This window comes from Panthera pardus, unplaced genomic scaffold (assembly GCF_024362965.1).
Source record: "Panthera pardus isolate Hobbes unplaced genomic scaffold, ASM2436296v1 HiC_scaffold_2, whole genome shotgun sequence".
Taxonomy (NCBI): domain Eukaryota; kingdom Metazoa; phylum Chordata; class Mammalia; order Carnivora; family Felidae; genus Panthera; species Panthera pardus.
The window spans coordinates 104,963,808-104,990,101 of record NW_026526765.1 but is presented as its reverse complement, the minus strand read 5'-3'; the positions used below and the strand labels follow the sequence as shown (position 1 = coordinate 104,990,101).

Genomic DNA, 26,294 nt, shown 5'->3' with positions numbered 1-26,294 from the left:
AATGATCCAGTGAAGAAATGGGCAAAAGACATGAATAGACACTTCTCCAAAGAAGACATCCGGATGGCCAATGGACACATGAAAAAATGCTCCACATCACTCATCATCAGGGAAATACAAATCAAAACCACCATGAGATACCTCCTCACACCTGTCAGAATGGCTAAAATTAACAACTCAGGCAACAACAGTTAGTGAGGATGCAGAGAAAGAGGATCTCTTTTGCATTGTTGGTGGGAATGCAAGCTGGTGCAGCCACTCTGGAAAACAGTATGGAGGTTCCTCAAAAAATTAAAAGTAGGACTACCCTACGACCCAGCAATTGCACTACTAGGTATTTATCCAAAGGATACAGGTATGCTGTTTCGAAGGGACACATGCATCCCAATGTTTATAGCAGCACTATCAACAATAGCCAAAGTATGGGAAGAGCCCAAATGTCCATCAATGGAAGAATGGATAAAGAAGATGTGGTGTGTGTGTATGCATGTGTATGTGTGTGTATATATATATACACACATATATATACGTATATATATGTATATACACACATATATATATGTATACATATATATGTATATATACATATATATGTGTGTATATATATACACACATATATATGTATATATGTATATACATGCATACATACACACACAATGAAGTATTACTCGGCAATCAAAAAGAATATCTTGTGGGGTGCCTGGGTGGCTCGATCGGTTGGGTGGCCGACTTCAGCTCAGCTCACAGTCTGTGGGTTCAAGCCCCACGTCGAGCTCTGTAGTGGCAGCTCAGAGCCTAAAGCCTGCTTCCGATTCTGTGTCTCCTTCTCTCTCTGCCCCTCCCCTGCTGTCTGTCTGTCTGTCTGTCTCTCTCTCTCAAATAATAAACGTTAAAAAAATTAAAAAGAAAAAAAATATCTTGCCGTTTGCAACTACGTGGATGGAACTAAAGGGTATTATGCTAAACAAAATTAGTCAGAGAAAGACAAATATCATATGACTTCACTCATTTGAGGACTTGAAGACACAGAACAGATGAACACAAGGGAAGGGAAGCAAAAATAATATAAAAACAGGGAGGGGGACAAAACATAAAAGACTCCCAGTTTTGGAGAACAAACAGAGGGTTACTGGAGGGGTTGTGGGGGGAATGGGCTAAATGGGTAAGGGGCATTAAGGAATCTACTCCTGAAATCATTGTTGCACTATATGCTAACTAACTTGCATATAAAAATTTTTAAAAAATCAGAATAAATAAATAAATAAGTAAAAATAAATAAAGGTCCGTCCCTTTGCTGCCAGTGAGCTTGTGTGTGTGTGTGTGTGTGGTCTCAACATCTCTGTCAGTGTAGCTTCTTGATTACGAGCATATGGAATGTCACTAGTGGTTAGTTTCTGCTGCATGGCAGCATTTGTGGGTGAGACCCTGAGTAAAGTCACCATGTCAGTTTAGTTCTGGAGACATTAGTTGATGTCACTTACCTTCGTGTGGCTTCTTCTCTATAACAGATGGACACCAGTTAGCTTTGTTCCAGAAATCTCAGTGTATAACTCTGGATCTGATCATTCTCATAATCTTGACAGACTCTGGGATTTGGGATGCTGATTAAAAGGTGAAGAGACCATTTTTCAATTCAGTATGCCTAGCCCTCGCTCTGAGATGTTTTACCCTACCAGTTTGTGAAGCACACATGCCTTTGTCACTTGCTTTAATGGACTTGGGACCAGTTATGTAGTATTTGTGAATCCCAGTTTCCTCATCTGTGTAACAGGGAAGTTAACACATATCTTGATTGTGGACAATTGAGCACAAGGCACAGAGAAGAGGATGAGTAAATAGTAGTTGTCAGGCTGAGGAGGAGATGGGCTTATAGTTACCTCATTATGTTATATTTCGTTGTAACAGAAGAAGGTCTGTTCCAGTGGTAGAAAGCCTTCTGCAAAGTCTGCAGGATGGAAGTCCTGGAGAATGTCAGGGATGTAACCTATGGCATCAGGTTATAGGCATAGAGTATAGAATATCACTAACTCTAAAAAGAGGGCAGAGAAGTTCTGAGCAACGTGTCTCAAAGGGTTTCAGCCGTAAGTGTTGAGGGGTGACACAGGTCTGGCCTTCATTCATACCACACTCGCTCATTTTGAGCATCCGCTACTGGTGAGGCTGTCTTCTAGGCTCTGAGGATATAGCAATGACCAGCTTGGAGAAGGTCTCTGCTTTCATGGAGTTTCTATCCCAGTGGGGTATGGGAGCAGGAGGAAAGAAGATCTACCATAAAACAAACCGGAAGAATGATGGGGAGTAACAAGTGATTTGCAGAGAAATTAAACAGGATGGTCTGATGGCTTCTTTTCCTCTGAGGGAGTGACCTGTAAGCTGGACCTGAGTGACCAGAAGAGGACAGCCAGGAGAATACCAAATCAAAGGCATTTCAAGGGGGAAGACAAGTAGGGCAAGAGCGACTTAAAGAAGACCTGTGTGGGCAGGGGGAGGACATACGGACGAGGGCATATGGATGAGATAGGAGATGGGCAGGGCCAGGACTCCAGGACTGAAGGGCTTCTGTAATCAGAGTCAGGGATTGGCTTTTCCCTAAGCCAGAGGGGGAAGCGCTTGAGATTTTGAGGTAGGAGAATGATGTGATATGATTGGCATTTTCAAAGTTTCCTCTGGCAGCTGGGTAGTGGGGGGATTAGACTCAGTTTTGTGGTTTAGGAAGCAATCTGGAATAAGAGATAGGGGTGGCCTGGACTAGGCCTTAAATGGGGGAGTTGGAGAGAAGTAGTTGGATTCTGGCTGTTCTGATGCAGGGTGCACAGGACTTGCCAGGGGATGAGTTGGAAATAGGGGTTTTGAGGGAAAGAGCAAAATCAAGGTTAGTTTTTAGGTTGTTGGCTGGAGTGACAGAAAACATGGTAGGTCTGTTTTCCAAGGTGGGGAAGGCCTGGGAAGGAACAGTTTGTGGTGGAAAATCACGAGTTTGGGTTTGTCCATGTGAAATTTGAGATGTCTCTGTGATACCCAGGTAGAGTCTAGATTTCCCAAGAAAGGTTAAGTCCAGAGAAGCAAATTTGGGACTTGACATAAGGCCATGGGACTGGATGAAGTCAACTAATGGGAAGTGGTTCTGGGATAGATTCCCAAGACACCGCAGATACAGATGCTCCCATGAGGAGCTAAAGGACAAACGGCCAGGGATTAGAAGGGACAAGAGATGCATACTTTCACAGAAGTGAAATCAAGGAGTTTCAAGCAGAAGAGTATTCCTCTTCAGAGTGCTGCCGAATGGTCAGGGCTGATGTGACCGTTGAATTCAGGGGCCTGTGGTGAGGGGAGCAGGTAGGTTGCAGATGCGAGAAGAAAGTCTGGACAAAGGAAAAAGACCCTTGTGATATCAGCAACATGATGGGCTCTTGATGGTCTTTCTGGAAAAATTGGGGTTCTTGGTCATTGCGTGACACCTGAGAACTATCCAGTTTGATAACCTTTTCCTTCCCTGTTAGCACATCGGGTTTATCTTCAGTGCCAGCCGTAGGTGAGCAGGAGGCCTCAATGATTTCATAAGTTTTCTTCAACCTGTAGCTTGCCTGTGCATGTCTGCATAGTTGAACAAGGCCTTTAGAGTAGGTATGATAGGAGGCCAGGCTTGAAGGATGGGTGAGATTTGGGTCGGAGGAATAAGGGTGTGGAGGATGTGGAAGGAAACAGGAACAGTGGAGTTAGAGAGAAAATGAGCAGTGTATTTAACTCGGTAGTGACAGCTCCATTATGTAGTACAGTAACAGTGGAAACCCAGGCTTCGCTTATTACTTGTGTCCCACCTACTTTTCAAAGAGATTTGAAACCACCCACATGTAGATCCACATGGGAGAACCAGTCATTCATCCTACAAACAGGTATTGATTGCCGGTAACGACCCCACAATAGAGGCTGGGCTACCAAGATGGGTGACCCATGACCTTCCCTCAGGGAAGACAGACATGAAAACAGTTAACTGTAGTATAATAACAGACAAGGGGAAAGAGGATTAATTCTGTCTGATTCAGTTTCAACAGGGAGCTCCCAGAGGAGATGCTTTTTGGCTCTAGAAGGATGAAAAGATGTCAGTATGAGAAGAGGAGCCAGCAGGGAAGCCACTCCTGGGCAGAGAGCATGGCAGGAGCACATCAATCAGGAGGCCTAGGAGCGTGTGTTGTGGTTACAGCTTGGGAGTCATGGTTCCTTGTGAGCCCAGCAGTAGGTGATGGAAGGCAGGTGTTAAGTGCTGAGACTGGAGAGGGTGACTGAGACCAAGCTGAGCTTTCTGTTTGTGGACAGGAGGGATTATAGTTTTGTTTTGTTTTGTTTTGTTTTGTTTTGTTTTGTTTTGTTTTGTTAAAGAATAGTTTATCAAGGGGTGCCTGGGTGACTTAGTTGGTTAAGCATCTGACTTCACCTCAGGTCATGATCTCATGGTCCATGAGTTCAAACCTCGCATCAGTTTGAAGTTGAAGCCCGCTTTGGTTTCTGTGTCTCCCTCTCTCTCTGCCCCTCTCCCCCACTTGCTCACTCTCTCTCTCAAAAATAAATAAACACTAAAAAAATTTTTTTGAAAAGAATAGTTTATCAGTCATCTTAGATACCTTTTGGCTTAAAATGAAAAGTTTTTTAAAAAACTTTTATTTATTTTATTTTTTTTTAAGTTTATTTTGAGAGAGAGAGAGACAGAGCATGCAAAGCAGAGGAGAGGCAGAGGGAGAGAGAGAGAGAGAAGAATCCCAAGGAGGATCCACACTGCCAGCACAGAGCCCGACCTGGGGCTCGAACCCATGAACCCGTGAGTTCATGCCCTGAGCCGAAATCAAGAGTTGGACGCTTAACCGACTGAGCCACCCAGTCACCCCTAAAACCTTTTTATTTTGAATTGAATTTATTTTTTGTAAAGCACATTTAGATTCACAGCAAGATTAAGGGGAAGGTATGAAGGTTGCCCATATACCTGCCCCCCTCCACCCTGACCCCACACATAGATACCTCCTGCCCCTCATCACCATCCGCCACCATAGCGATACCTTCATGTAACGGGTGAATGTATGCTGACACATCGCAATCACTCAGAGTCCTTGTTGGCATTAGAATTCACTCTTGGAGTTGTACATTCTGAGAGTTTGGACAAAAGTATGATGACCGGTGTCTACCATTAAGGTATCACACAGAATGTATTCACTGTCCTATAGTTCCCCCATTGCCTGCCCATTCCCTGGCAACCCTTGATCTCTTTACTGACTCCATAGTTTTGCTTTTTCCAGAGTGTCGTATACTTGGAATCCTACAGTATGGAGCCTTTGCACACTGGCTTCTTTTACTTAGTCATACACATTTTAAGTTCCTCCGTGTCTTTTCGTGGCTGAGTACCCCGTTTCTTGTTAGCCCCCAGTAATACTCCAGTGTCCGGCTGCACCCGAGTTTGTTTATCCATTCACCTACTGAGGGACATCTTGATTGCTCCCAAGTCTGGGCAGTTATGAATAAAGCTGCATACACATCTGTAACATAAAATCTGTATGCAGGTTTTTGTGTAGACATAAATTTTCCCTTCCTTTGGGTAAATCCCAAGGAGTGCAATTGCTGGATCACACGATAAAAGTATGGTTAGGTTTGTAAGGACCGTAGGTTTTTAAACAGAAAAATAATTGATCTTTATTATGGAAAGCAAGTTTGTAAATGGGCATTTTGCTCCCCCCCCCACTTATTTCTAGTCCTGTGTGTGCATATGCTGAGAGAAAACCACCCCATAGATGAATTGCCACCATATCAAATAAAAATATCCAAAACTCATATTCTTCCTTCCCCAACACTGTCTGTATTTTGTTTCACACAAATATGCATGTGTGTAGCATTAGAGACCTCTCAATATCTTGAGTATGAAATTATATAGATATATTACATTCCTCATGGTACTTTATGTGCTAGAGAAAATATTTCTTGATATTTGTGTGTTTAATAGCATGAAAGGATAAAATGTACTTCTTAATAGGTATGTTTTAGATCACGGGTATTTTAAAGTCAAATGTGTGTATACAGTTTATGTGAAAGAAAACAACAGGAGTGCCTTCTTTAGGAAGATCTATGTCTTGTAGATGACTCTTTTTAGCCTTCTTAAGTGAATTTAATCTTTTTATGTTTATTTTTGAGAGAGAGAGAGAGAAAGAGAAAGAGAGAGAGATAGCATGAGCAGGGGAGGGGCAGAGAGAGAAGGAGACGCAGAATCCGAAGCAGGCTCCAGGCTCCGAGCCGTCAGCACAGAGCCCAATGTGGGGCTTGAACTCTCACACCGTGAGATCGTGACCTGAGCCGAAGTTGGACGCTTAACTGACTGAGCCACCCACATGCCCCTTAAGTGAATTTATAAGTGAAAAACGAGCCACTCTTACAGTTTAGTTGGTGTAACCTTCCTTCCTCAGTATACAGCACATAGTGTATGCTTATGAATTTTGTGCAGTTGATTTTAAAATCAGAACCCTTCAGAAGAGCTGGATGCCTGAGTGTCTGAAATGGTTTAGGACATAAACTGCTAAGAAATAATTTCAGTACTCTTAAACAAAATGCAGTTCTCCTTAATTATTCTATATTCCTTATGTACTACAACTGTAGTGAAAGATGTCTTTGTCTTTTTCTTTTTTCTGTCTCCCCATACCCATGCGAAGTTAATGGTTTAAGGAAAATACTCCAAGCCCAACAGATCATGTCAAATATTTGGTTTGGTAGGATTAATATTTCACTGCAGAGCGACAGTGGGAGCGCTGTCCTAGTTTTAGGGATGATTATGTAAACTAATGAGCCCCATCCGTTAAAAAACTTAGAGAAAGAGAAAGCCATTTATCATGTGGACTATACTGACTGTACTTAGAACACCCTGGAGTAGGTATTAAATGCTTACGGTGGGGTTACATTTAATTAAAATTGTTCTTTTTGTGATATTAAGGTTAATAATTATGACACTGTGCAAATGTTTAGTTTTTCTTTCTTTCTTTTTTTTAAGTCTCAATGGTTTGCTATTCTGTGTCTCATTTCCCCACTGGCTTAAAATTGGCTTTTCACTTTACCATGCTTGGCATTGTTTCCATGACAAGGGATCTAAAGAATTACACTTGGCTGGGGCAGTTGTAATTGTGGATCTCAACCACTAGAGGGAAGTGGCTCTGTTATTCGTTCTAGGGAGAGAAGGTGTTTAATCTCTCAAATTCACCTATTCATTGACCCTTAGCCCGGAAGGGGTTGTCCTTAACATTGGGACCACCTCTGCCCCTATTCCAGAGAAGAATCTGTGGGAAGGAAAAGACAGAATTAAGGACACTGATCTAGGACTTGGTTTATATAGTTATACCTACCCAGAGTGTGGAGTCTATCCACTTCCTTCAAGACAGCTCCCAGTGGATGAGGAGCTTTGCTGGGGAAAGTGAGCTGTTCTTCCAGAAGCACTTCATCTATTCGTTTTCAAGTAACAGCATGAGTAATACTTTTAAAATACCAGTCACTGCTCTCAACCCTTAAAAAATACTAACATAATCCTAGCAACAGTCCTATGAGGTAAATATGCTTATTCTAATTTTGCAGAGTAGGACACTAAAGTACTCAGAAGTTAAATAACTTACCCAAAATCCCAGAACTAGTATGAAATGCTGCTGGAATTACAACCTGAGCAGTGGCTCCAACCCATGTCATCAACCACTGTGTGATCCTGCCTCTCCATGTACACCCAGTTTTCCGTGTATGAAGAGACATGCACAGAATTATGACCAGTTTGAGTCTGCAAAGGGGAAAGATATTTAGGGTCAAAAAACAGAAAAAGAAAACTGCAGAATCAAAATTTATGCCATATTTTATCTATGAAAACATACTTTTTTTTTTTTTTACATTTTAACATACCTGAAATCACATTGTTAGCTTACAGCTTTATTAGATGAAATAAGATATTTGTCTGAAAATATAACATACTGACTCCATTAATCATTGAACAATCACAAAAATGTAACTTTGGGGAACCATTTCTATTTTAGATCTTAGCACTTCATGAGAATTCCCAAATATGTGTGCTGATTGCTTAGATAAGAACAAATAGAAAATACAACATGTTTCACTGGAAAAAAGGTTTAATGTGGGATGTGGGAGCGTTTGACAGCATGTCAAATGGGACTTCCAAAGATAAGAATCCCCAGAACTTTGACATTTTAAAAATGTCCCTGAATTCTGCTTCTCACTTCTCCAAAGCACCTTTTCACCACGTCTGTCTCTCCTCACCCCTTCTAGTGCGTAATCTGCTTGAGGGCTATTTATTTTCCCTTAAGGAAGTCAGTTATTTATATTAAAATAAAAAATCATAACAGTAAGAACATTTGGGGAGAACAGTTTGTCTCCAGAGTGATTTTGCCCAGTCATTGATCAGTCGAAGTTCCCTGTCCCATGGAAGTATGTGACAGCCCAAAATTATTGAAGCAAATGGGGCACAGTCTGTGAATTTGAGAAAGGCACACCAGCATTGCCGGTATATGGGTCTAGCCAAGAGCTATATTGACACACAAGTGTAGCCATGTGAAAAGACTATTTTTTATTGTAAATTGTTATTCCACTCCACCCCCCCCCCCCACTGACATTTTGAAACCACCTCTTTTGAGGAAAGAAATAGCGTTTCAGATAAACTCTTAAGGGAGCTCCCAAGAATCTGCAATTAAATATTTACACTTGGCAAAAGTGGTTTCAACCGCTGTGTTTTAAACGATATTTGTATTCTGTGTCTCATTTTCATTAATTTTTTAATCTATAGTCAGAGAATAGACTACACACACACACACACACACACACACACACACACACACACACTGCGAATTTTGCTTTTGTAGCTTTATTCTAGATTTCTCCCTTAGGGCTTTTTTTTTTTTTTTTTTTTTTTTTTTTTTTTGCTCTCCACCAAGCCTGCACAGGTTTTAGAGGGAGATGTAGAAGTGGTGAAATTCAGAGTTTAAGTTTGCCTGGTGTTGACAGCGCTGTGGAAGGTTCAGTGTGACAAGAAGTTAAAATAATTAAATAAGGTGAAACATATGGATTATAAGGGGATTGCTTTTACTCATCTCATGTTTTGCTTATTCTTTTTTAACAAAGAAATTGAAGTAAATTTTTAGATGGCCTTGGGAACTCAACTAATTGTTTTGAAATCAATAATACATTTTATTTAGAAGTATGTTCTATTTATGAAGTCAGTTTTCATACCCAAATTTATAGAGCAGTCTGACCACAGCTATTCTGTATTACTTCATCTCAATTCATGATAAGTTTATCTGATCATATTTCTCTGTGAGATTTTCTTAAAAATTACTTAACTAGTCTTGGAAACTTGGAGATAGGAATCTAGTCTAGAGTTTCCTGGAATCGGACAAGTAGATTCGATGTGACTTGACTGGAAAACAGATGTTATTTACTTATTTTTTATTTACTGGGCTTTTTCTAGGACTATAGTGTGTTAGGATTTAGTTATTCCCTCCTGAAATACTTATCTTTTGGGTGAAAAATAAAAATAAGCATGATTCAGAATTGTGTCAGCGAAAACTTCTCAAGACAGGACTCTGAAATATAGGACCTTAGATTCCTACCTCACTCAAAGAAGCATTCATGGCCTCATCTACTTTGAGGTACTGATTCAGGTGGGAGAGGGATGTTACAGATTCTAGGCATGACATTCTTCCATACTTATTATGCATTTATAAAAAAATGGCTGTCTGGGTTGCATACTCTGGTCTGTTTATCTGTTGTTTTCCACCTGTTCTTTTATTTGCTTCCCTTGGAACTAGCACATCGAAAAAAAATTCGGTAATTTATATCGTGGCTCATATTTATGAAACATGGCAAAGACTTCTTTTCCCCTCCCCCTCCAAAATTCTCCTTGTTTGGGTACTTGCATTAACTGTGGGGCTCAATCCACAGACCACATGGTGAGTGATGGATATTAGATCCATCTGGAACTTCCATTGCCTGTTTTATATTTTATAAGCATATCCTAAAACGCCCTTTGTAATTTGGTAGACTAGGCCAGAGCTCTCCAGTTAGGTAAATTACGTGCAGCAGGCTTTGCTCTCCATTAAAGTTGAAAATAACAATGCGTCATTTTGGGTACCCGACAGACACCTGGCATGTCACTGAAGTGAAACTGTTCCCATTTCTGGGACAGAATCACTGAATGGATCTTTCTGAGCCATGAATTCCACAGTATTGTTTTGTTTTTTTTTAAGTTTCATTTATTTATTTTGAGAGAGAGAGACAGTATGAGTGGAGGAGGAGGTAAGGAGCATAGAGAGAGGGAGAGAGAGAAAATCCCGAGCAGGCTCTGCACTGTCCGCATGGAGTCCAATGCGGGGCTCGAACCCCTAAAACTGCAAGATCACGACCTGTCCACAGTATTGTTTTTAAAGCTCTGGTACTAGGCACTAACAGAGGATAAATAAAAGAAATTATTACTTTGCAGGGTAGAGAAAGGACTTTGATAATGTCACATGACACCCAAAATGCTCACTGAGGATTATGTTTATCTTTTAGCCCCTAACAATTTACTGTCCGGTGTTTTTGAACAATTGAAGTTGTCCCTCCCTGAGCTGCCACCAGAAGACAGCCTGGACCTTCCCACTTCTGTGTGTTTTCTTATCAACCAGTGTTATTTGAAGGGAATTGGAAGATGAGTTGGCAAGTCTGTGTGATGTAATAATGGAAAAAGTAACTAAAGATGAGGAAATACTGTTAAAATGTATGATGTATTTTAATGTATATTAAAACAACAATAACAGAAATGAAAGTAAAATAAATCACTTATGATGAACCGTTTCCAGTTTTGCATGACATATACACATCTTTTTCTGTATGCACACGTGTTTATGTGATACATAGTTATACTGCTGGGTATGCTATAACTCCTACCATAGTTACACTACTTCTGTTTTGTTTTTGTTTTTTTCAACACAGGATATTGCCATACTGTGATATAATTTATAAGGATGACTTTTGCTGCCTGCATAGTTAGTAAATAAGCCATCTACCCTTGATGCCTGTGTGAACGATAAAACGGTGTCTACATCAGGGACTGAGAGCCCTTTCTATGCGAGGTTTTGAAGCTTCACTTCTATTTTTCTTTAATAAAGGGGGGTGGGGAGATGACTTGGTGGCCATTACTCTCGAGGAGCCTGTCTCCACATTCTGATTGGTATCATTCACTAAACATACCCCTGTAGTTGTAAGTGGGCTCTGCCCTATTCTTCGTAACTTTCTCTAAAACTTTCAGTTCCCCTTCAAGTATAAACCCTGCTGGGTATGAACATCGTCACCATTATCCACAAAAATGTTAATTCTTAGATCCTCAGGTGGGCGGGTTGACTGCAGAGTAAGAACAAGATCAAGGTGTGGAAATGGGCATTTGCCAAAGAGGAAGAGAGGCACTAGGAGAAGAGACGAACACATGAGCTGTGTCTGTTCCTCCTAAATGGGACGGAGGGCTTTGCTGGGCTCGTTGACATACCTGAGCCAGGAGCCCAGGCTGTGAGGTGGTGGCCCACAGGTTGCAGACCTTGAGCAGCTCTTTCGCGGTGCTCAGAATTCTCATCTATTCACTGCGGTGGGGTGGGGAGCAGTGTGTGTTGATCATGTCCCCAGAAGGATTGAATTTCCAGCCGTGGAAAAAGATCACCCTGTCCAAGTTTGGTTTTAGTCATCTTTTCAGAGGATACAGAGTAACACTGCACTTACTTCAGCCATGTTTGTTGAAAAGGATTGTAAAAAGCTAATAGTTGTTTTTTGGTTCATTTCTTTTTTTTTTTTTTTAATTTTTCAATGTTTATTTCCCAGAGAGAGAGAGAGAGAGACAGAGCATGAGTGGAGAAGGGGCAGAGAGAGAGGGAGACACAGAACCTGAAGCAGGCTCCAGGCTCTGAGCTGTCAGCTCAGACCCTGATGCAGGGCTTGAACTCACAAACTGTGAGATCATGACCTGAGCCGAAGTCGGTTGCTCAACCGACTGAGCCACCCAGATGCCCGGTTTTTTGGTTCATTTCTTAATGAATCATCAAAATCTGCCTAAAAACCACAGACTTAAATATTCATTGTTCTTTTTGTTTATCATCATGAAGATTGTCAGTTATGACAGTGCTTTAAAAGAAAAATCATCCAACCAGTTGACAAAAGGCAGTATGGTTTTGGAAGCGTCCCCCTAGGGCTTGTATGTAGAAGTTAAAAAGAAATAGAAAAACAACAGGTTCGTGTATGGTGGGGTTTTTTTCTTAAACCTTACAAAATAATGTGCGTGCATCCATGAAATCTGCTGAGTATCTATGACGTACTTAGAGGCATACACAGATGAATAGAAACTATCCTTGTACTCAGAGGGCTTAAAGCCTAGTGAAGAATTGGACCTGTAAACAATTGTGCTCTAGTAAAAAGACTGGCATAAAAGAAGTGTTTGTATGTATAAAGTTCATTTGAGATCCAGGAGGAATAACTGTTAGGTCTGCAAGAGAAAGTCAGGCTGACTTAGCTGGAGAGGTAACCTTACATCTCTCACTTGAAAGATGTGCAGAAGTTTTCCAGGCAGAGGAGATAGAAATTCTAAGAACAGGGAACAGGGTGTGCGAAGGCAATGAGGTATGGCACAGCTCCCGCATCTGGGAAGCTCACAGTAATTCAGTATTTCTGACATGTATGTGTTTTTTCTTTATTATTGGAGCATAAACCATAAGGGGGTGAGTGTCAAAGGATGAGGAAGGAGAGATAACAAGGGACTGTATTCATAAAGTATTCGACTTAAAGAGGTTTTGATTTCCCCATAAAGAACCTCTCAAACTCTAATGTGCATAAGATTCCTTCCCTCCCTCCTACCCCACCCCCCCTCCACACTTTGATGGAATGCAGATTCCTGGGCTTCATGCCCAGAAATCCTGAGTCACTGGGTGTGGAGAAGCCGCCTCAAATCTGCGTTTCTCATAAGCACTCCAGGTAATTCAATGATGGTCGGACAGAAACCGTACTTGAAGAAACACTGCTAGAACAGTGGGGAACCACTGAATTTTCTTTCCCAGGAGAGACAGTAAAATGATTGTGAGCACAAGTTAGTGCTGTGGCTTTGGAGGAATAGATTGGAGTGGAGAGGGTGAGGATATTTTACTAACCCAGATAAAGGGTGATGGAGGCCTTGACCAGGGGGCCCTTTGCAACGTGAAAATCTGCTGCTCTTATCATTTTATGTACTGTGAGAGCTTACCCAATTCACTTTGCTCTCATTTTCTAATATTCCCAACTAGTGTATTTTTGTAACATTTAAGTGAGATTTTTTTTCTACTCTCTTGAGTCTTCTATTTCTGTTGAGTACATGTCATCTGGCCTTATTTTTCTGTTATCATTGATGTATTAGCATTCTTTATCATTCTGTATGTCCTTCATTTCCTAAAACCCACCTGTAGAGATCCTTCTTATATCACATCCATAGATACTCCTCTGTCACCCGTCTGCCACTATATTGGATGACATGATTGACTGTTGCTACAGCTCTTAAAACTGGAATAACTTCTTTTTATTTATTTATTTATTTCACATTTATTTATTTTGGAGAGATATATAGAATATATAGATATATATTATAGATCTATATTATAGAATGTGGGGGGGAGGGGCAGAGAGAGAGGGAAACAGAGGATCCAAAGTGGGCTCTTTGCTGACAGCAGAGAGCCCAGTGTGGGTCTCAAACTCACTAACTGTGAGATCATGACCTGAGCCAAAATCCAGAATCAGAACCTTAGCCACTGAGTCACCCAGGTGCCCTGGAAGTTTTTTGATAGCTACTAACTAGAATATAGTTGTCTCCTCTGATGTGTCTTAACAATATATTGGTTCAAAGAATATTTCTGTGGTTGGAACCAGAAACTTGGTCTCTGCCTTTCAGCCCTCACAGTCTAGCTGAAGACAGTAAAATCTGAGTTATCTAGCCTCATGGGAAATAACAAATTTGTGTTTGTTGGGGAGAGGGGAAAGGTAGTCTTAAATTACTCTAATAGGATATTTTGAAATTAGGAACATCGTTTTATTTTCCTGCATACATGTGAACTAATATTAAAATAGGGCTTGCTTTTTCAAAAGTAAATGATTTTTCTGAGCAATGAAAGAAGAAAGCCTTCATATACAGCACAATGAAGTATTTTTAGAATTCAGAATTATCCCCAGAAAATGCAGTTTGACCAGTCTGCAAATAACATGTATATTCAACCAAAAACACAGCTCTGTATGGATTTATAACCCAGTCAGCTTTGAAAATACCCATTTGCCCAGTTGCCATAGACAGGTAAGGATTTATGTGTAGAAACAGTTATTTTTCATTTTTAGATTATGAAATCCTCTGAATAGCAAAGACTTCATTTTTAAAGCAATTTCAGTATTTCTAAGGTTTTAAGGCTTTTACATGTGCATTTTATTTTGTCAGAAGATGCCAATCCAATTTTAAGAAAAAGTCCTTGTCAAAGTGTATAGTTTTAAGTTTGTAAACTCTTCAAAGTATTCTAAAATTCGCAGGAACATGAAATTTCAGGCCATGGTAAAAAAGACTGTCAAAAATATGGCTTCTGGGAATGGAGTTTTTTTTCCCTAATTAAAAATAATAGGACTCATTGTTAAAAAATATATGTGTGTGTGTGTGTGTACCCACACACATATATATATGAATAAAATCATCCATAATTCTACACTTACAGATGGCCACTAAAAAGACTTTGTTTAGTTCTTTTTTATTCATATACACTCACATATTATGAACAAATTATATCATAACTGCTCCATTTTGGGTGGCTTTCTTTACACATATTTCAGGAGCATTGCCCATTACCTATATTTTGCAAATGTGGTCTTTGTTTCCGATGGCTACTGTAACAAATCATGACAAACTAAGTGGTTTAAAACATGTATTTATTTTTGTAGAGTTCTAGAGGTCACAAGTCTGAGATAGTTTCCCTGGGCCAAGATCCAGGTATGTCCAGGGCCCAGCTTCCTCCAGAAACAGTAAGGTGGAATGTGTTTCCCTGACTTCTCCAGCTGCTTTCTAAAGCTACATTCTCCGCATTGCTTCCTCCACTTTTAAAGCCAGCAGGGTAGCATCTTGCTTGTGTCACACTGCCTTCTTCTCTAGTCAAAACTCTCTCCCCCTCCCTCTTATAAAGACACTTAGGATTACTTTTAGGGCCCTCTCGTAATTAGGATCATCTCTCCATCTCAAGACCCTTAATTTAATCACATCTTCAAAATTCCTCTTGACACACAAGGTAACATATTCACAGGTCCCAGGGATTAGAACCTGGACGTCTTTGGAATCCATTATAGTCCATCTTTATTGGTTTTATAGTGTTTCATTTTATGGCTATTTCAGTTTTTACTAGCATTTGCCTTCATAAATTAACATTTATTAACATTATCAACACCTTGTACCTTTGGGGTTTTTTGCCCATAGTATGCTAAGGAATTCTGAGATTAATTTCCATATGCATGAATGTTTGTGTATATAGTTGATTGTATAAGTTCCAAGATGTCAGTTTATAGTTAAAATGTCTATCTGTATGTGTATATTTTATGTATATTTTGTAGCAAACATATACATTTATATGTGTGTATCTGTGTATATGAGAGGTATGTGTTGGTGTGTGTGTTTCCATTCTCCAGATAGCTTTCTAGATAGTTGGCAGGGAGAACATCTCTCCTTATGCTCTTAGCAGCATTGAGTAGGATCTTTATTTTAATCTTTGCCAATTAAACGGGTAAAAAGATACGAGTGATGCTTTGAGTGCATTTTTATGATGACTTATTAGATTGAACACTTTTCATTCTAAACACTGTATTCCATGAATTAATATTTATTTTAATAGCTTTATTAACAGTGAAAATGACGGATAGTAATAGATGTAGGTACTAAAGTTTGCTTGAGAACTTGGCTAAAATATTTTGTGTCTTAAGTTAAATACTAGCCTGTGATTTGTGGAGGAATTTGTATCAGCTTTAGCAATGGGATAAACTTTGGATTGTTAACAGAAGCGCATGGTTTCTACCTCTGTCTGTATATGCTCCTTATGTGGTACTTTGTTGGAAACTCTTAACTCTTACTTTAATGGGATAGTTTTCCATAACTTTAGATGTCTGACCTGGAAAAATATTCAAGAAAAAAAGAACTGATAAATTAACTTTAATCTTACATTACAGAAAGGTCTTAGTGTCAGCTACTAAAGGGCTAAATATAACTACCCTGACCCACTTAAACCAAATTGACACTTGTGATAATTGTACTGTAATTCATGCTCAGGAGCTGGATAAGAAATGATGAACCTTAGACCCAAGCTTCTGGGTCAAGAAACTCCAGGTCCTTGACGTTAATTCCAGATTGAGAGACTATTACAATGATTAGTAACTGAGGGTCACTGTTACATTCAAAAAGCATTTAGCATTTCATATAATCTAATTACATATATGTATATGTATACATGCATATAGCTACATATGCATGGTCTCTATTTTCTGAGATTTTGAAATCTGGGACAGTAGACCTGCTTAACTGATACAGCATATATAGATAATGAAATGGACTCATGAAATTGAATAGGAATAGATCAAAAGAGCTTTGCCAAATATATACAAGCTGAATCTTCAAAATAGCATGGTTCTCTACCTGACTTTGCTATCAAATATCTTTCTAACCCTGAGCAAATCTTTTTTTCCTCTTCTCCTTTCTCTAACATTCATGTGAATGGGTGTATTGAGGATTTAAAGATGGAGGAGATACAGCCCCTTCCCTCTTACCCAAGGGGGATTGATCTGCAAATGAACAGAGATTTTGATGTGGTGGGAGAACCTTTTTTTCTGCAGAGGCTGTCAGGAACAGAGGCCATTAGAGGGATATTCAGCGTGGTGGGGTTAGGGAGCCTCAAAGGAAGGCCACCTAGAACAGGTGGCAAGAAGTTCGGTCTTAAAGTGAGATGGGAGTTAGCCTTCCGAGTTTGTCAGATGAGGGGGGCTGATCTCCAAGACTTGTTCTCTGCTCTAAGATTGGATTGCTTAGTTCTGTTAGGGGCCAGTACTGTGTGTCAGTTTTTAGTGGATCTTCGAGCCGCCGGTTTAGGATGGAGAAGACACACTGCTCTCTGGCTCCCTCCCACTCATCTCCTGTAGGATGACCCTTGCTGCCCTATAAGGATGATAGACCTTTTCTGTCCACGTCTATCCTGGAGCTCTGACAGACTAAGTATGCAGCTCCTCCCGGGATCTTCTCTTGCTTGAAAGCCAGATGATGGAGGGCTAGGGTAACACGCTTGCAAGCAGTGATTATGACACCCAACCCCGTCCTCTGTGCTGGGCTGCCATCATGCATGTTCTCCTCCTCTTCTCTGTGTTACACATCAAGGAGTCCCTCGTTTGAACAGTACTTCATTGCTCATAATCATTTGTTCTCTCCTCTTGGGTTTTTGTAAGTTACTGGTTATTTCCTACATTTCCTGAGCCTGTGATTCTCCTGGGATCCAAGGAGTACCTGAGGAAAAATGTTAGGTTCTCTTCCCGTTCTAGCCACTCTTAAGCCTGTCCTTTGCTCTCTCAGACCTTGTCCTTCAACTCGCCCTTGGGGATTATGCAGTTCTCTGCCCAACCTGCCAGGAAACATAAATCAGTTTTATTGTGTTTCCTTTGGTTTATCTATTCACTTTATAAATGTCAATCTACCTTGAAATATTGTTTAAAGTTTTTTTTTTCATATTCCCAGGATAATGTAACCTTATTTATTATCTATCTCTTGGTGTTCAGCATTCAAACTTATACCTACAAGTTAATTTTCATTTACCTTTTTATCTTCTTTCATAGTTTGGTAACATGAGCAAAAAAATGGTTTAATAACACTCATAGAGTTTTCTTTCAACATACTCCACATCTCTAACTCCACCTTTAAGTTTTATTCCTTAAGATGTGCAGTGATTACAAGGATTGCTTATTCAGGATGGGCAATTTTCTCTTCACACTTCTACCCTTCAATTCACAAGACAGCATTTAGAGGCCAAAGTAGACCTGTAGGTGTGGACAGCAGTGGGGAAGTAGTCACTTCTAGGTGTTCTAAAGATGGGGATTCATAGAGGTCAAGTTTAGTTTACAGCACAGTCCCCAGACTAGGCCAAGATCAGGCAGAATACCTTTGGAAACTCAGTATCAACACCACTTTTCATTGTGTCTTATCATTGGAATCGGCCTTGTGGCCAGAGTGTCAGTGCAGGGAGCCACTCACCTGCACTTGAAAGCTTAGTTTCCCACAGTGTTTAAGTTCAGGGGAGGCTCGAGGGATATTATCTTCAACACTGTTCTATGTATGGTGGGAGAAAACCCTATTGCATGGACATGGGGCAGAGGGTGGGAAGCAGAAGGGAGAATTCAAGTCAATGAAAAGAACATGGAATTCTTTGTTTGGGGGGTTGGTGAACAGTGAAGAATTTGACCCATTCTTAAGTACTCATTTTATCCTAAGCCAGCATTTCGGTAGCATGACAAGGTTATTTTTCATTGTCATTTACCTTTCTTATAAAAACAATGACTGATAATATCATCTGATTAGGTGAATGAGCATTCTGGATCACAAAGCTTGTCCATTAATGTGTAGGCTTAGTTGTTGTGCAATAAGTAGAAAATCTTGCTAAATATCTGTATATTGACTTAGACTGGCTGTAGTCTTAGGAATTTCCAATAACCTCAATTTCCTCGTAGTTCTTCACCCAGTTTTACTGCACTTGCAACTAAACTATACTCTAGTTTCTGCCCATGTAATTATTTTGTCTGTACAAAAATGTCAGTAGTTCTGACAATTTTAATTCTTGTGTTTGCTGACTGCATTATCTTCTGAATCATAAGTTCTCAAATCAAGTCAAACAGGTTAGAAGACAAGTTACACTTGAGCATCACACCTACTCTTATCTTAAATGAATGTGGGAATGTATCAGCCACTTTCTCTGTATTAAGTAGTTCATTTCTGGCTCCTCACGCATTTTGCCCGTTTTTATTTTTTTCATTTTGGATACAACCCACATTTTCCCAAGCCTTTTAAGTGCAAAAACTGTGTTAAAGTATATGTAGTTTAAAAAAATTATGTTTTTTCCCATCCTTTTGAGAATTTTCAGGGTGGGTTACTCAGAATGTATAGGGTGGAGATTGTAATGACACCTGCTCATAGGCCAGGATATTTATCATTCAGTCAAGAGAAGAAAAATATGTTTTATGCATTTATTTACCCATGTTAGTTATCATTGTTGCTCAAATACCTGGGCTTTTCAGGAAGAATAGAATGCAAGAGTTGAGAAGTAGAGAATCATGAGGTCTTGGAACCATCCAGAACTTGATGTCTGTTCACTGGATCTCCTTCAGGTTACCTCTACTCAGACACCCTTATAGGAGGTCCTTTCTTGTTTTTTTCAGTCTTTTTCATCTTCAGATCCAAAGAGTCTTCTGCACTATTAATTCAGTATTCAAGGACAGTTGTCAAGCTCCCTAAATTTTCTTTCTGCACTTTCAACACAGTTTCTTCAACATGTAATTTATTATTCTTTTTTTAACTTTAGAGAGAGAGATAGAGAGACAGTGTGAGTGGGGGAGAGGCAGAGAAAGAGGGAGAAGAGAGAATCCCAACCAGGCTCCGCACTGCCAGCATACAGCCGGATGCAGGGTTGGAACTCACAATCTGTGAGATCACGACCTGAGCTGAAGTCGGCTGCCCAACTGACTGAGCCACCCGGGTGCCCCTAATGATGACATTTCTTTGCTGTTAAGACATAAGGAATGTTAGTACTTCTCTTTTCAGTTACAGAATATAGATAAAAATTAATAAGAGAAATTCTTTAGAGCTTCATTCTCTTAAAGTATCTTCATGGAATTCTTAAGAAGTTGCGATTCTTTGAAAAAAATCAATTGACCTGCTACCACTAATCATTTTAGGGCATCTTAAGGGAAACATAGATACCAAAGCATCTGAAGTGTCTCCATTCAAAAAGCATTTATTAACTGCTTGTATAAATCAGGAACTGTCAGATTTGGGGAATACGGAAATCAGTAACACATGACTTCAGCCTTGAAGAATTCACAGACTCATATGGAAGATGGAAGGCCATAGTAAACAGGCACTTACCATACAATGTGACCAGCACTGCATAGAGGCATGTTCAAGCCATCACCATAACAGAGGGCATGGTGTGGGGTGTCCTCTGCTCTATTCCCATTCCTTTTAGTATTGTATTCTGTTAACTTCTGTGTATTGCTAACATTTATATACATTGTGTTCTAAACACTGCTTACAAGGCCTTATGTATGCCCTCTCATTTATGGTAATCTCAGACGTTGTCCTATCCTGAACCCCCAAAAATGGGGAAAATGGGCAGAAATTAAGTGACTTGCCTCAAGTCATAGTAGTTGTTGGATCCAGAATTCAGACCCAAAGTTGTTGCTCTTAACCAATGGTCTATCCTACCATTCTAAGAGGGAGACATAATTACAAGCAGTTCTCACCCAGGAGTGATCTTGCCCCCAAAGAACATTTGGCAAAGTCTACAGACATTTTTGATTGTTACAATCTGCGACTAGGGGGTGGAAGGCGGGATGCTGCCTAAAGTCTTCCGGTATACAACACAACCCCCCAAACAGAGTTATCCAGCCTAAAATGTCCAAGTACTGAGGTGGAGAAATTGCTTTGGAGCTTGGTAGTTTGTGTCAGCCTTTAAAAATACTCTTTTAGGGGCGCCTGGGTGGCTCAGTCACTTAAGCATCTGACTTTGGCTCAGTGGTTGGTGAGTTTCACCACCCCCCCCCCCCAAGTCAGGCTCTGTGCTGACAGCTCAGAGCTTGGAGCTGCTTCAGATTCTGTCTCCCTCTCTCTCTGCCCCTCCCACACTCGTGCTCTGTCTGTCAAATACAAATAAACCTTAAAGAATTTTTTTTAAATACCCTTTTAAATCCTTAAAAGCCTGTTTTTACAGTGTGGAGCAAAAAATACTGAATCAAGTTCCTAAGTATCTGGTGAAGTGTATTTTGTCACTTGTTAAATTGAGAAAAATATTGCCTTCTTTGTCTACCTTAGTAGATTTCAAGGATCTGAGGAACCTCAGTGAGAATTTCAAAAGATGATGCATAAGAAAGCCCTATACAACAATGATCAGAAATTCCTAGAGTCCTTGGGGTGAAACTATTTCTGGGAGTCACAAGAATTAGATAAAGAGGATCCCAGAGTGCACTCCTGTTGTCTGTTTACAACTCCCTTGTCAGCTGACCTCTCTTCCCTTGTCACTCTGCTTGCTATTTAGGTAAACAAGTTTGTCTGCAGTATTCACTAGGTGAACTAAACCATTTTTTGAGTCTTTTTTTTTTTTTTTTTTTTTTTTTTACTAAAATCTTGTTTTAAAATTTACTATCTCTCACCGTATTACGCCAATTTAAGGCAGCTAATTTAAATTCTTTTTTTTTTTTTTTCTTCCGTATAGACTTTTACACAAGCATTTGCCTGTTAGGGGAGTTCTTTGAACACCATGCCTTTCTTCCAGATGAACAACAGGAATGTTGATTTCATCTTCCTTTCAAGTTCTAACACATGTGGCAGGAAAATAACTCTAGCATTTGTTGACTAAGTGCCAGGGAGCGTCTGTACAGGTAGGAGCTGGCCATTCCCTGGATTTGTTGCAGTCCGCGAAGCCAACAGCTGTGCCTGTCGTAACTCATCAACTGGATGTAAACTCATAAATCCAGTTGACTGGGGTTTTAGGTGAGTGTGGCCTCCCCTTGGCGTGCTTTTCCTACAAACAGCGTCCGGGTGAAGAGTAATTACTGACTTCCTAGGAGTGTTTTCATGGTGATCCATTCTGCCGTGAATCACAGACCAGCCCTCAGGTGCGCCCAGCGCTCACCTCAGCGGGTGCGGGCCGCGGCTGGATTGATTGATTGATTTGGGGGGAATGATCCAACTGCGGCTGCGGGCCGGGGGCGCGGCGCGGGCCTGAAGATGCTGGGGTCCGGGGTGCTCCGGGGCTCGCGCACTGGTCCCCACCCCACCCCACCCCCAAGCCTGCCCCCTTTCCCATGAGGCCCAGCTCCCGGGGGAGGGTCTGCCGGTGGGGAAGGGGCCCCGGCCCAGCCCCTGCCGGCGGAGGCCGCACAAAGGTGCCCTGTTCAAGTCCGCCTATAGGCCCGCTCTCTGCAAGTGCTTTTAAGTTTCCTTTTTTTCCGAAGGGGGAGAAGAGGCGCTTTTTCCATTTCACTTCTTTTCCTTGTATGTAGATACCAAAAGGAAACACGGCACTGGGCATGTTCGGATGTTGAATGGTTTGCTGATAAGCAGCAGCCTCCCGGAACCGAAGCCTTAAAATAGTCGTCGCCCTCCCCTCCCACCCCCCGCAGGAGCTGCAAATGGTATCTGCCAAACAGATGACAAAGTACCTTGGACTGAATCACACACAGACAGCATTTTGTGCAGAACGCACGGCCCAACTCTTGTAATTACTGTTTATAGCTGCCCAGGGCTGACCAGGAGAGGGCAAACCCGAGAGGAAATAAGTTTCCTGAGCCTTGGAGAAATGGCTGTGTGTTAATTAAAGGCTAGGGGTACTTCTCAGACAGGCTCCAAGTTCTTGAGATCACAGTTCACAGCACGTTTCCTCTGGAGGGAGTGAGTAGATAATTGGGATTTTTTTTTTTCTTTTTGTTTTTTTTCTTTTTTCTTTTTGTTTTGTTTTTTTTCTTTTTCCGTTCTCCACCCCCCCGCCTCCTCCCTCCCTGGTCTGGCCTTATGGCCTTGAACCCGCAGTGAATTGAAGAGAGAACGAAATGGATATGTCTGACCCCAATTTTTGGACTGTGCTCTCAAACTTTACTTTGCCTCATTTGAGGAGTGGGAACAGGCTTCGGCGAACACAAAGGTAAAAACCGCGGGGATACTTTGCCTGGAGAAGGGAGTGTGTTGGCTTTGGAGGCGGCCAGACTGCCTTAACAGCTGGGGTTCTGTTTAGACAGTGGCAGTTTGAAAAGTTTCTGCCCTGCCAGGGGGCCGCTGTTTCAGGTATTCTGTCATTCTCGTGGATTTCCTGGGTAATCCTGATGGCCTGTACTTCCAGAGTTGTTCTCCTTTTGAAATGTGGTTCAGGAGGGGAAGGGTTGTGAGTGGAGGGGAGAGAAATAGAGGAGGAAGATACTTTGTCTCTCTGATGGGATCTTTTCCAGCCCTTTCCTTCACCCAGACTTCCGAGGACGCTTCTGCTTTTTGTAGAGCCTCTCAGATGTTACCTTCTAGTAAAGACTTGACCTTTACAAGGTGCAGATGTGCAATGCAAAGAAAGCTCAAGTTAGCCTGTTTCCTATTGTCTGTTTAAAAGAGACAGGTCCGCGTAACTTTGCCGTTGTTGTTTGTTTGTTTGTTTGTTTGTTTGTTCTTGTTGGTTTGCTGACATTTATTCCTAATACAGGTTGGCCTTTTCAGTTGGTAAAATACCTGACAGAATAGGTGGCGGCCAAGACAATTTTAAAACCAGGATGAAGCTGGGGGCAAAAGTGAAAGGCAGTTCCGAGATTGAGAGGAGATGATTTTAAAGGAAGTGTTTCTCTTCTGTGTCTTGTGTCCGGCACAGAAAGGTGGCATCGTTGTGGTTTTAGAGGGGCATACCTTCTGAGTTGCTTAAATGTAGATTCTTCGTTTTTCTTCCAAACTTGGCTTGGACATACACGTGCTCATATGTGCGTAAGAGCAGCGGTGCGGTCAAATAAACAGGATGCTGGCTATCAGATTTGGAGCTTCTGAAGCTCTGGGCTCCAGTGTCTCAGGGACACAAGAAATGGTGTACTTTCTTGTTACATCCGTAGCATCTTGTAGTATAAGTTCTGGTACGTAATACTTTGGAAAACTTTGGAAGGTTCCCATGGTATTTCTTAGATTTCAGAAGCATCCTGGAATACTCACAAGTGTCGTGTTTTGTATATGCGCATGCACACACACACATATAAAACACACACGTGTATGTCTGATACTGACTAGATTTTAAAGTCATACTACCTTTAATGCAACTTGAACAGAGTTGGTACCAGTAAACCGTGTGAGATTCTCAAGTTGTGCCATTTACGTAAGGTAGCTGTGCTTTTCTTGTTCTGCTGTATATATTCAGAGACCTTATCTTTTGGTGTTGGTCATTTTTGTTCGAGACGTATCATCCATGCACCTCTCCCCCAGCAAAATAAACACGAGTAGTTAGTTGATGAGATAATGCTGTCTGTGAATAAGACCACCGCTTTCATGGCAGTAAAGTCTGTAACTTCTTACCTTTTCAGTTTGTCGAGGGCCCTTTGGTTTAGTCCTGGCTATGATGCAATCTGTACTCTCACCTGGAGCCGCTTCTAGAGAGCAGTCTGCTCTGACGTCACACCTGTGTGTCTGAGTCTGAAAAGCAGCTGGAGCCTCTAGCCATCTACCTGTTGATAATACTATTGAGCGAATTCTCAGGCCAGTCTGACCCTGACTTTCCAGCCCAGAGGATTCTAGTTCCAGCCCAGAACACGCCAATTCAGACAGCTCACACAGGCAGAGAGCCCACATTCTGAAGTCACTTAGGTTCTTCCCAGCAAAATGGGAGAGTGTGGGAGGGCTTTCTCTACTCCTTAAGTCATAGACCTGTTTTTTTCAGTTCAGGGAAACAGAAAAGGGGATGGATTTTCTTCCCTCCCTTCTATTAGTGTAGGTTGTCACAGCCCGTCTGTTACTGGGGATTTCCAGGATTCCCAGAGTTTGCACATAGGTGTCTTGAAGATCCTGCCTACACACATCTACTTATTGGTCTCAAAGACCGGCACTACTTTATATTTATTATGGAGATTGGGAAACTTGAAGGGCAGGTGTCTTCCGGTCCAGGGCGATGTATGTAGTTGTTGCATTCTCTTATTATACAGTGATCAGTTCCAGCTCTGTGTCCTTCCCTAAGGACATGTAGCATATGCTTACAGTGGGACTCTTCCCATTCTGTGACCTCCCTTCCCTGCTCTAAATCCTGTCTCCTCCTCCAGCTCCCACATTAACCCCATTCCTCAGCTGGCTCATCAGGTTCCCTAAATCTGTCCTTTCAAAAAGACCTCGCTGTCCTCAGGTTGTCCTTTAGCCAGTCTCATTGTGGGTGTGTCTGGTGTTCAGGTGAGGACCCCTTGCCCTCGCCCTCAGGTCACGTGCCTTAGCCCTGGGCATATCTCTGTGGCGCAAGCCGAGCTTTTCTGAACACTTGCCGACTTGGTCTGATGGATCATTCATTTTACGTGTTTTTCCTAGTTACTTGTTCTGATTAATTTAGTAACTTCGGGAACCTCATCCTAACCTTTTCTTTAATATCAGCTTCTTGCATCTATCAAAGACTGAAATCCAGCTTGGAGCATGTGAATGAACATCTTAGAGCTCTTTGGGATAGAATGTTTATACCACTCAGACAAAAGAAGGAGAAGGCGAATGGTTTCCCATTCTCGCCTTAAGTCTGTATTGTATAGGCCCTTGTCATCATGGAAGCCTTTTTGGCTTGCTCCTTCACATTTGCCTTGCCAGTTCAGCATGGCTTGGTTTGCTCTGTCAGAGGGAAACTTTGAAGTTTTGAAACTGGGCCTGCCTGGGCCTATAACTTCTAACTCCCTGAGTTCTTGCACAGAGGATCCTGCAGACCTAATCCCGGGCCTAGATTGTTACACAGTATTGACGAACTGACAGCCTGAATTCCTTATCCTGAATCCCAAAGACAATTTATTGTTCCCTTCATTCTTTTTTGTCTTGACTGTGACGGACAGCACTTGTCTGGGTGCACACTGACTTTGTCTGTGTTTTGCTGTAAAGCTCACATATTCCATTGGAAACTGTGTGTTTTTTTGTCACGTCATTTTCATTTTAAGGGAAATTTTCTTCTTTTAATTTTATGAAAATTTTTATAAATATTCTGTAAAGTCTTAAGCCCTTCAAAATATCTTTACTTCCTCTTGCCTTGCTGTCAGATTCTTTGAATGATCACAAGTGACACTGTCTTAAGGTTTATACTTCTAGGGAAGTTTTGCCTGGAAAATACCTCATAGCTTCTGCCAATAAACTACTAGCAAATCAAATCTAGCACTGTATAAAAACAATTATTCATCATGACCTGTTGGTCCCAAGTCTATGCACAGGTGGTTCAACACCAGAAAATCAATCAATGGAATCCATCACATAAATAAGCTAAGTAAGCATTATCACAGGATCACAGAAA

At 41.1% G+C, this 26,294-nt stretch overlaps 1 protein-coding gene across 15 annotated transcripts in view; it reads left to right on the top strand.

The window, feature by feature from the left end:
- Window positions 1–26,294, top strand: part of MAST4 (microtubule associated serine/threonine kinase family member 4) — a 563,317-nt gene that overhangs the window by 373,037 nt on the left and 163,986 nt on the right. Inside the window, exon 1 of one of the 15 annotated variants that reach the window (XM_053907310.1) lies at window positions 22,472–22,958. The exons of 13 other annotated variants lie outside the window; for them this stretch is intronic. In XM_053907310.1, coding sequence (XP_053763285.1) covers window positions 22,867–22,958 — 92 coding nt within the window. In that variant the 5' untranslated portion in view covers window positions 22,472–22,866. Of the gene's footprint in view, window positions 1–22,471; window positions 22,959–26,294 lie in introns of those variants that run through there. One more of the 15 variants, XM_053907315.1, reaches the window with a different exon arrangement.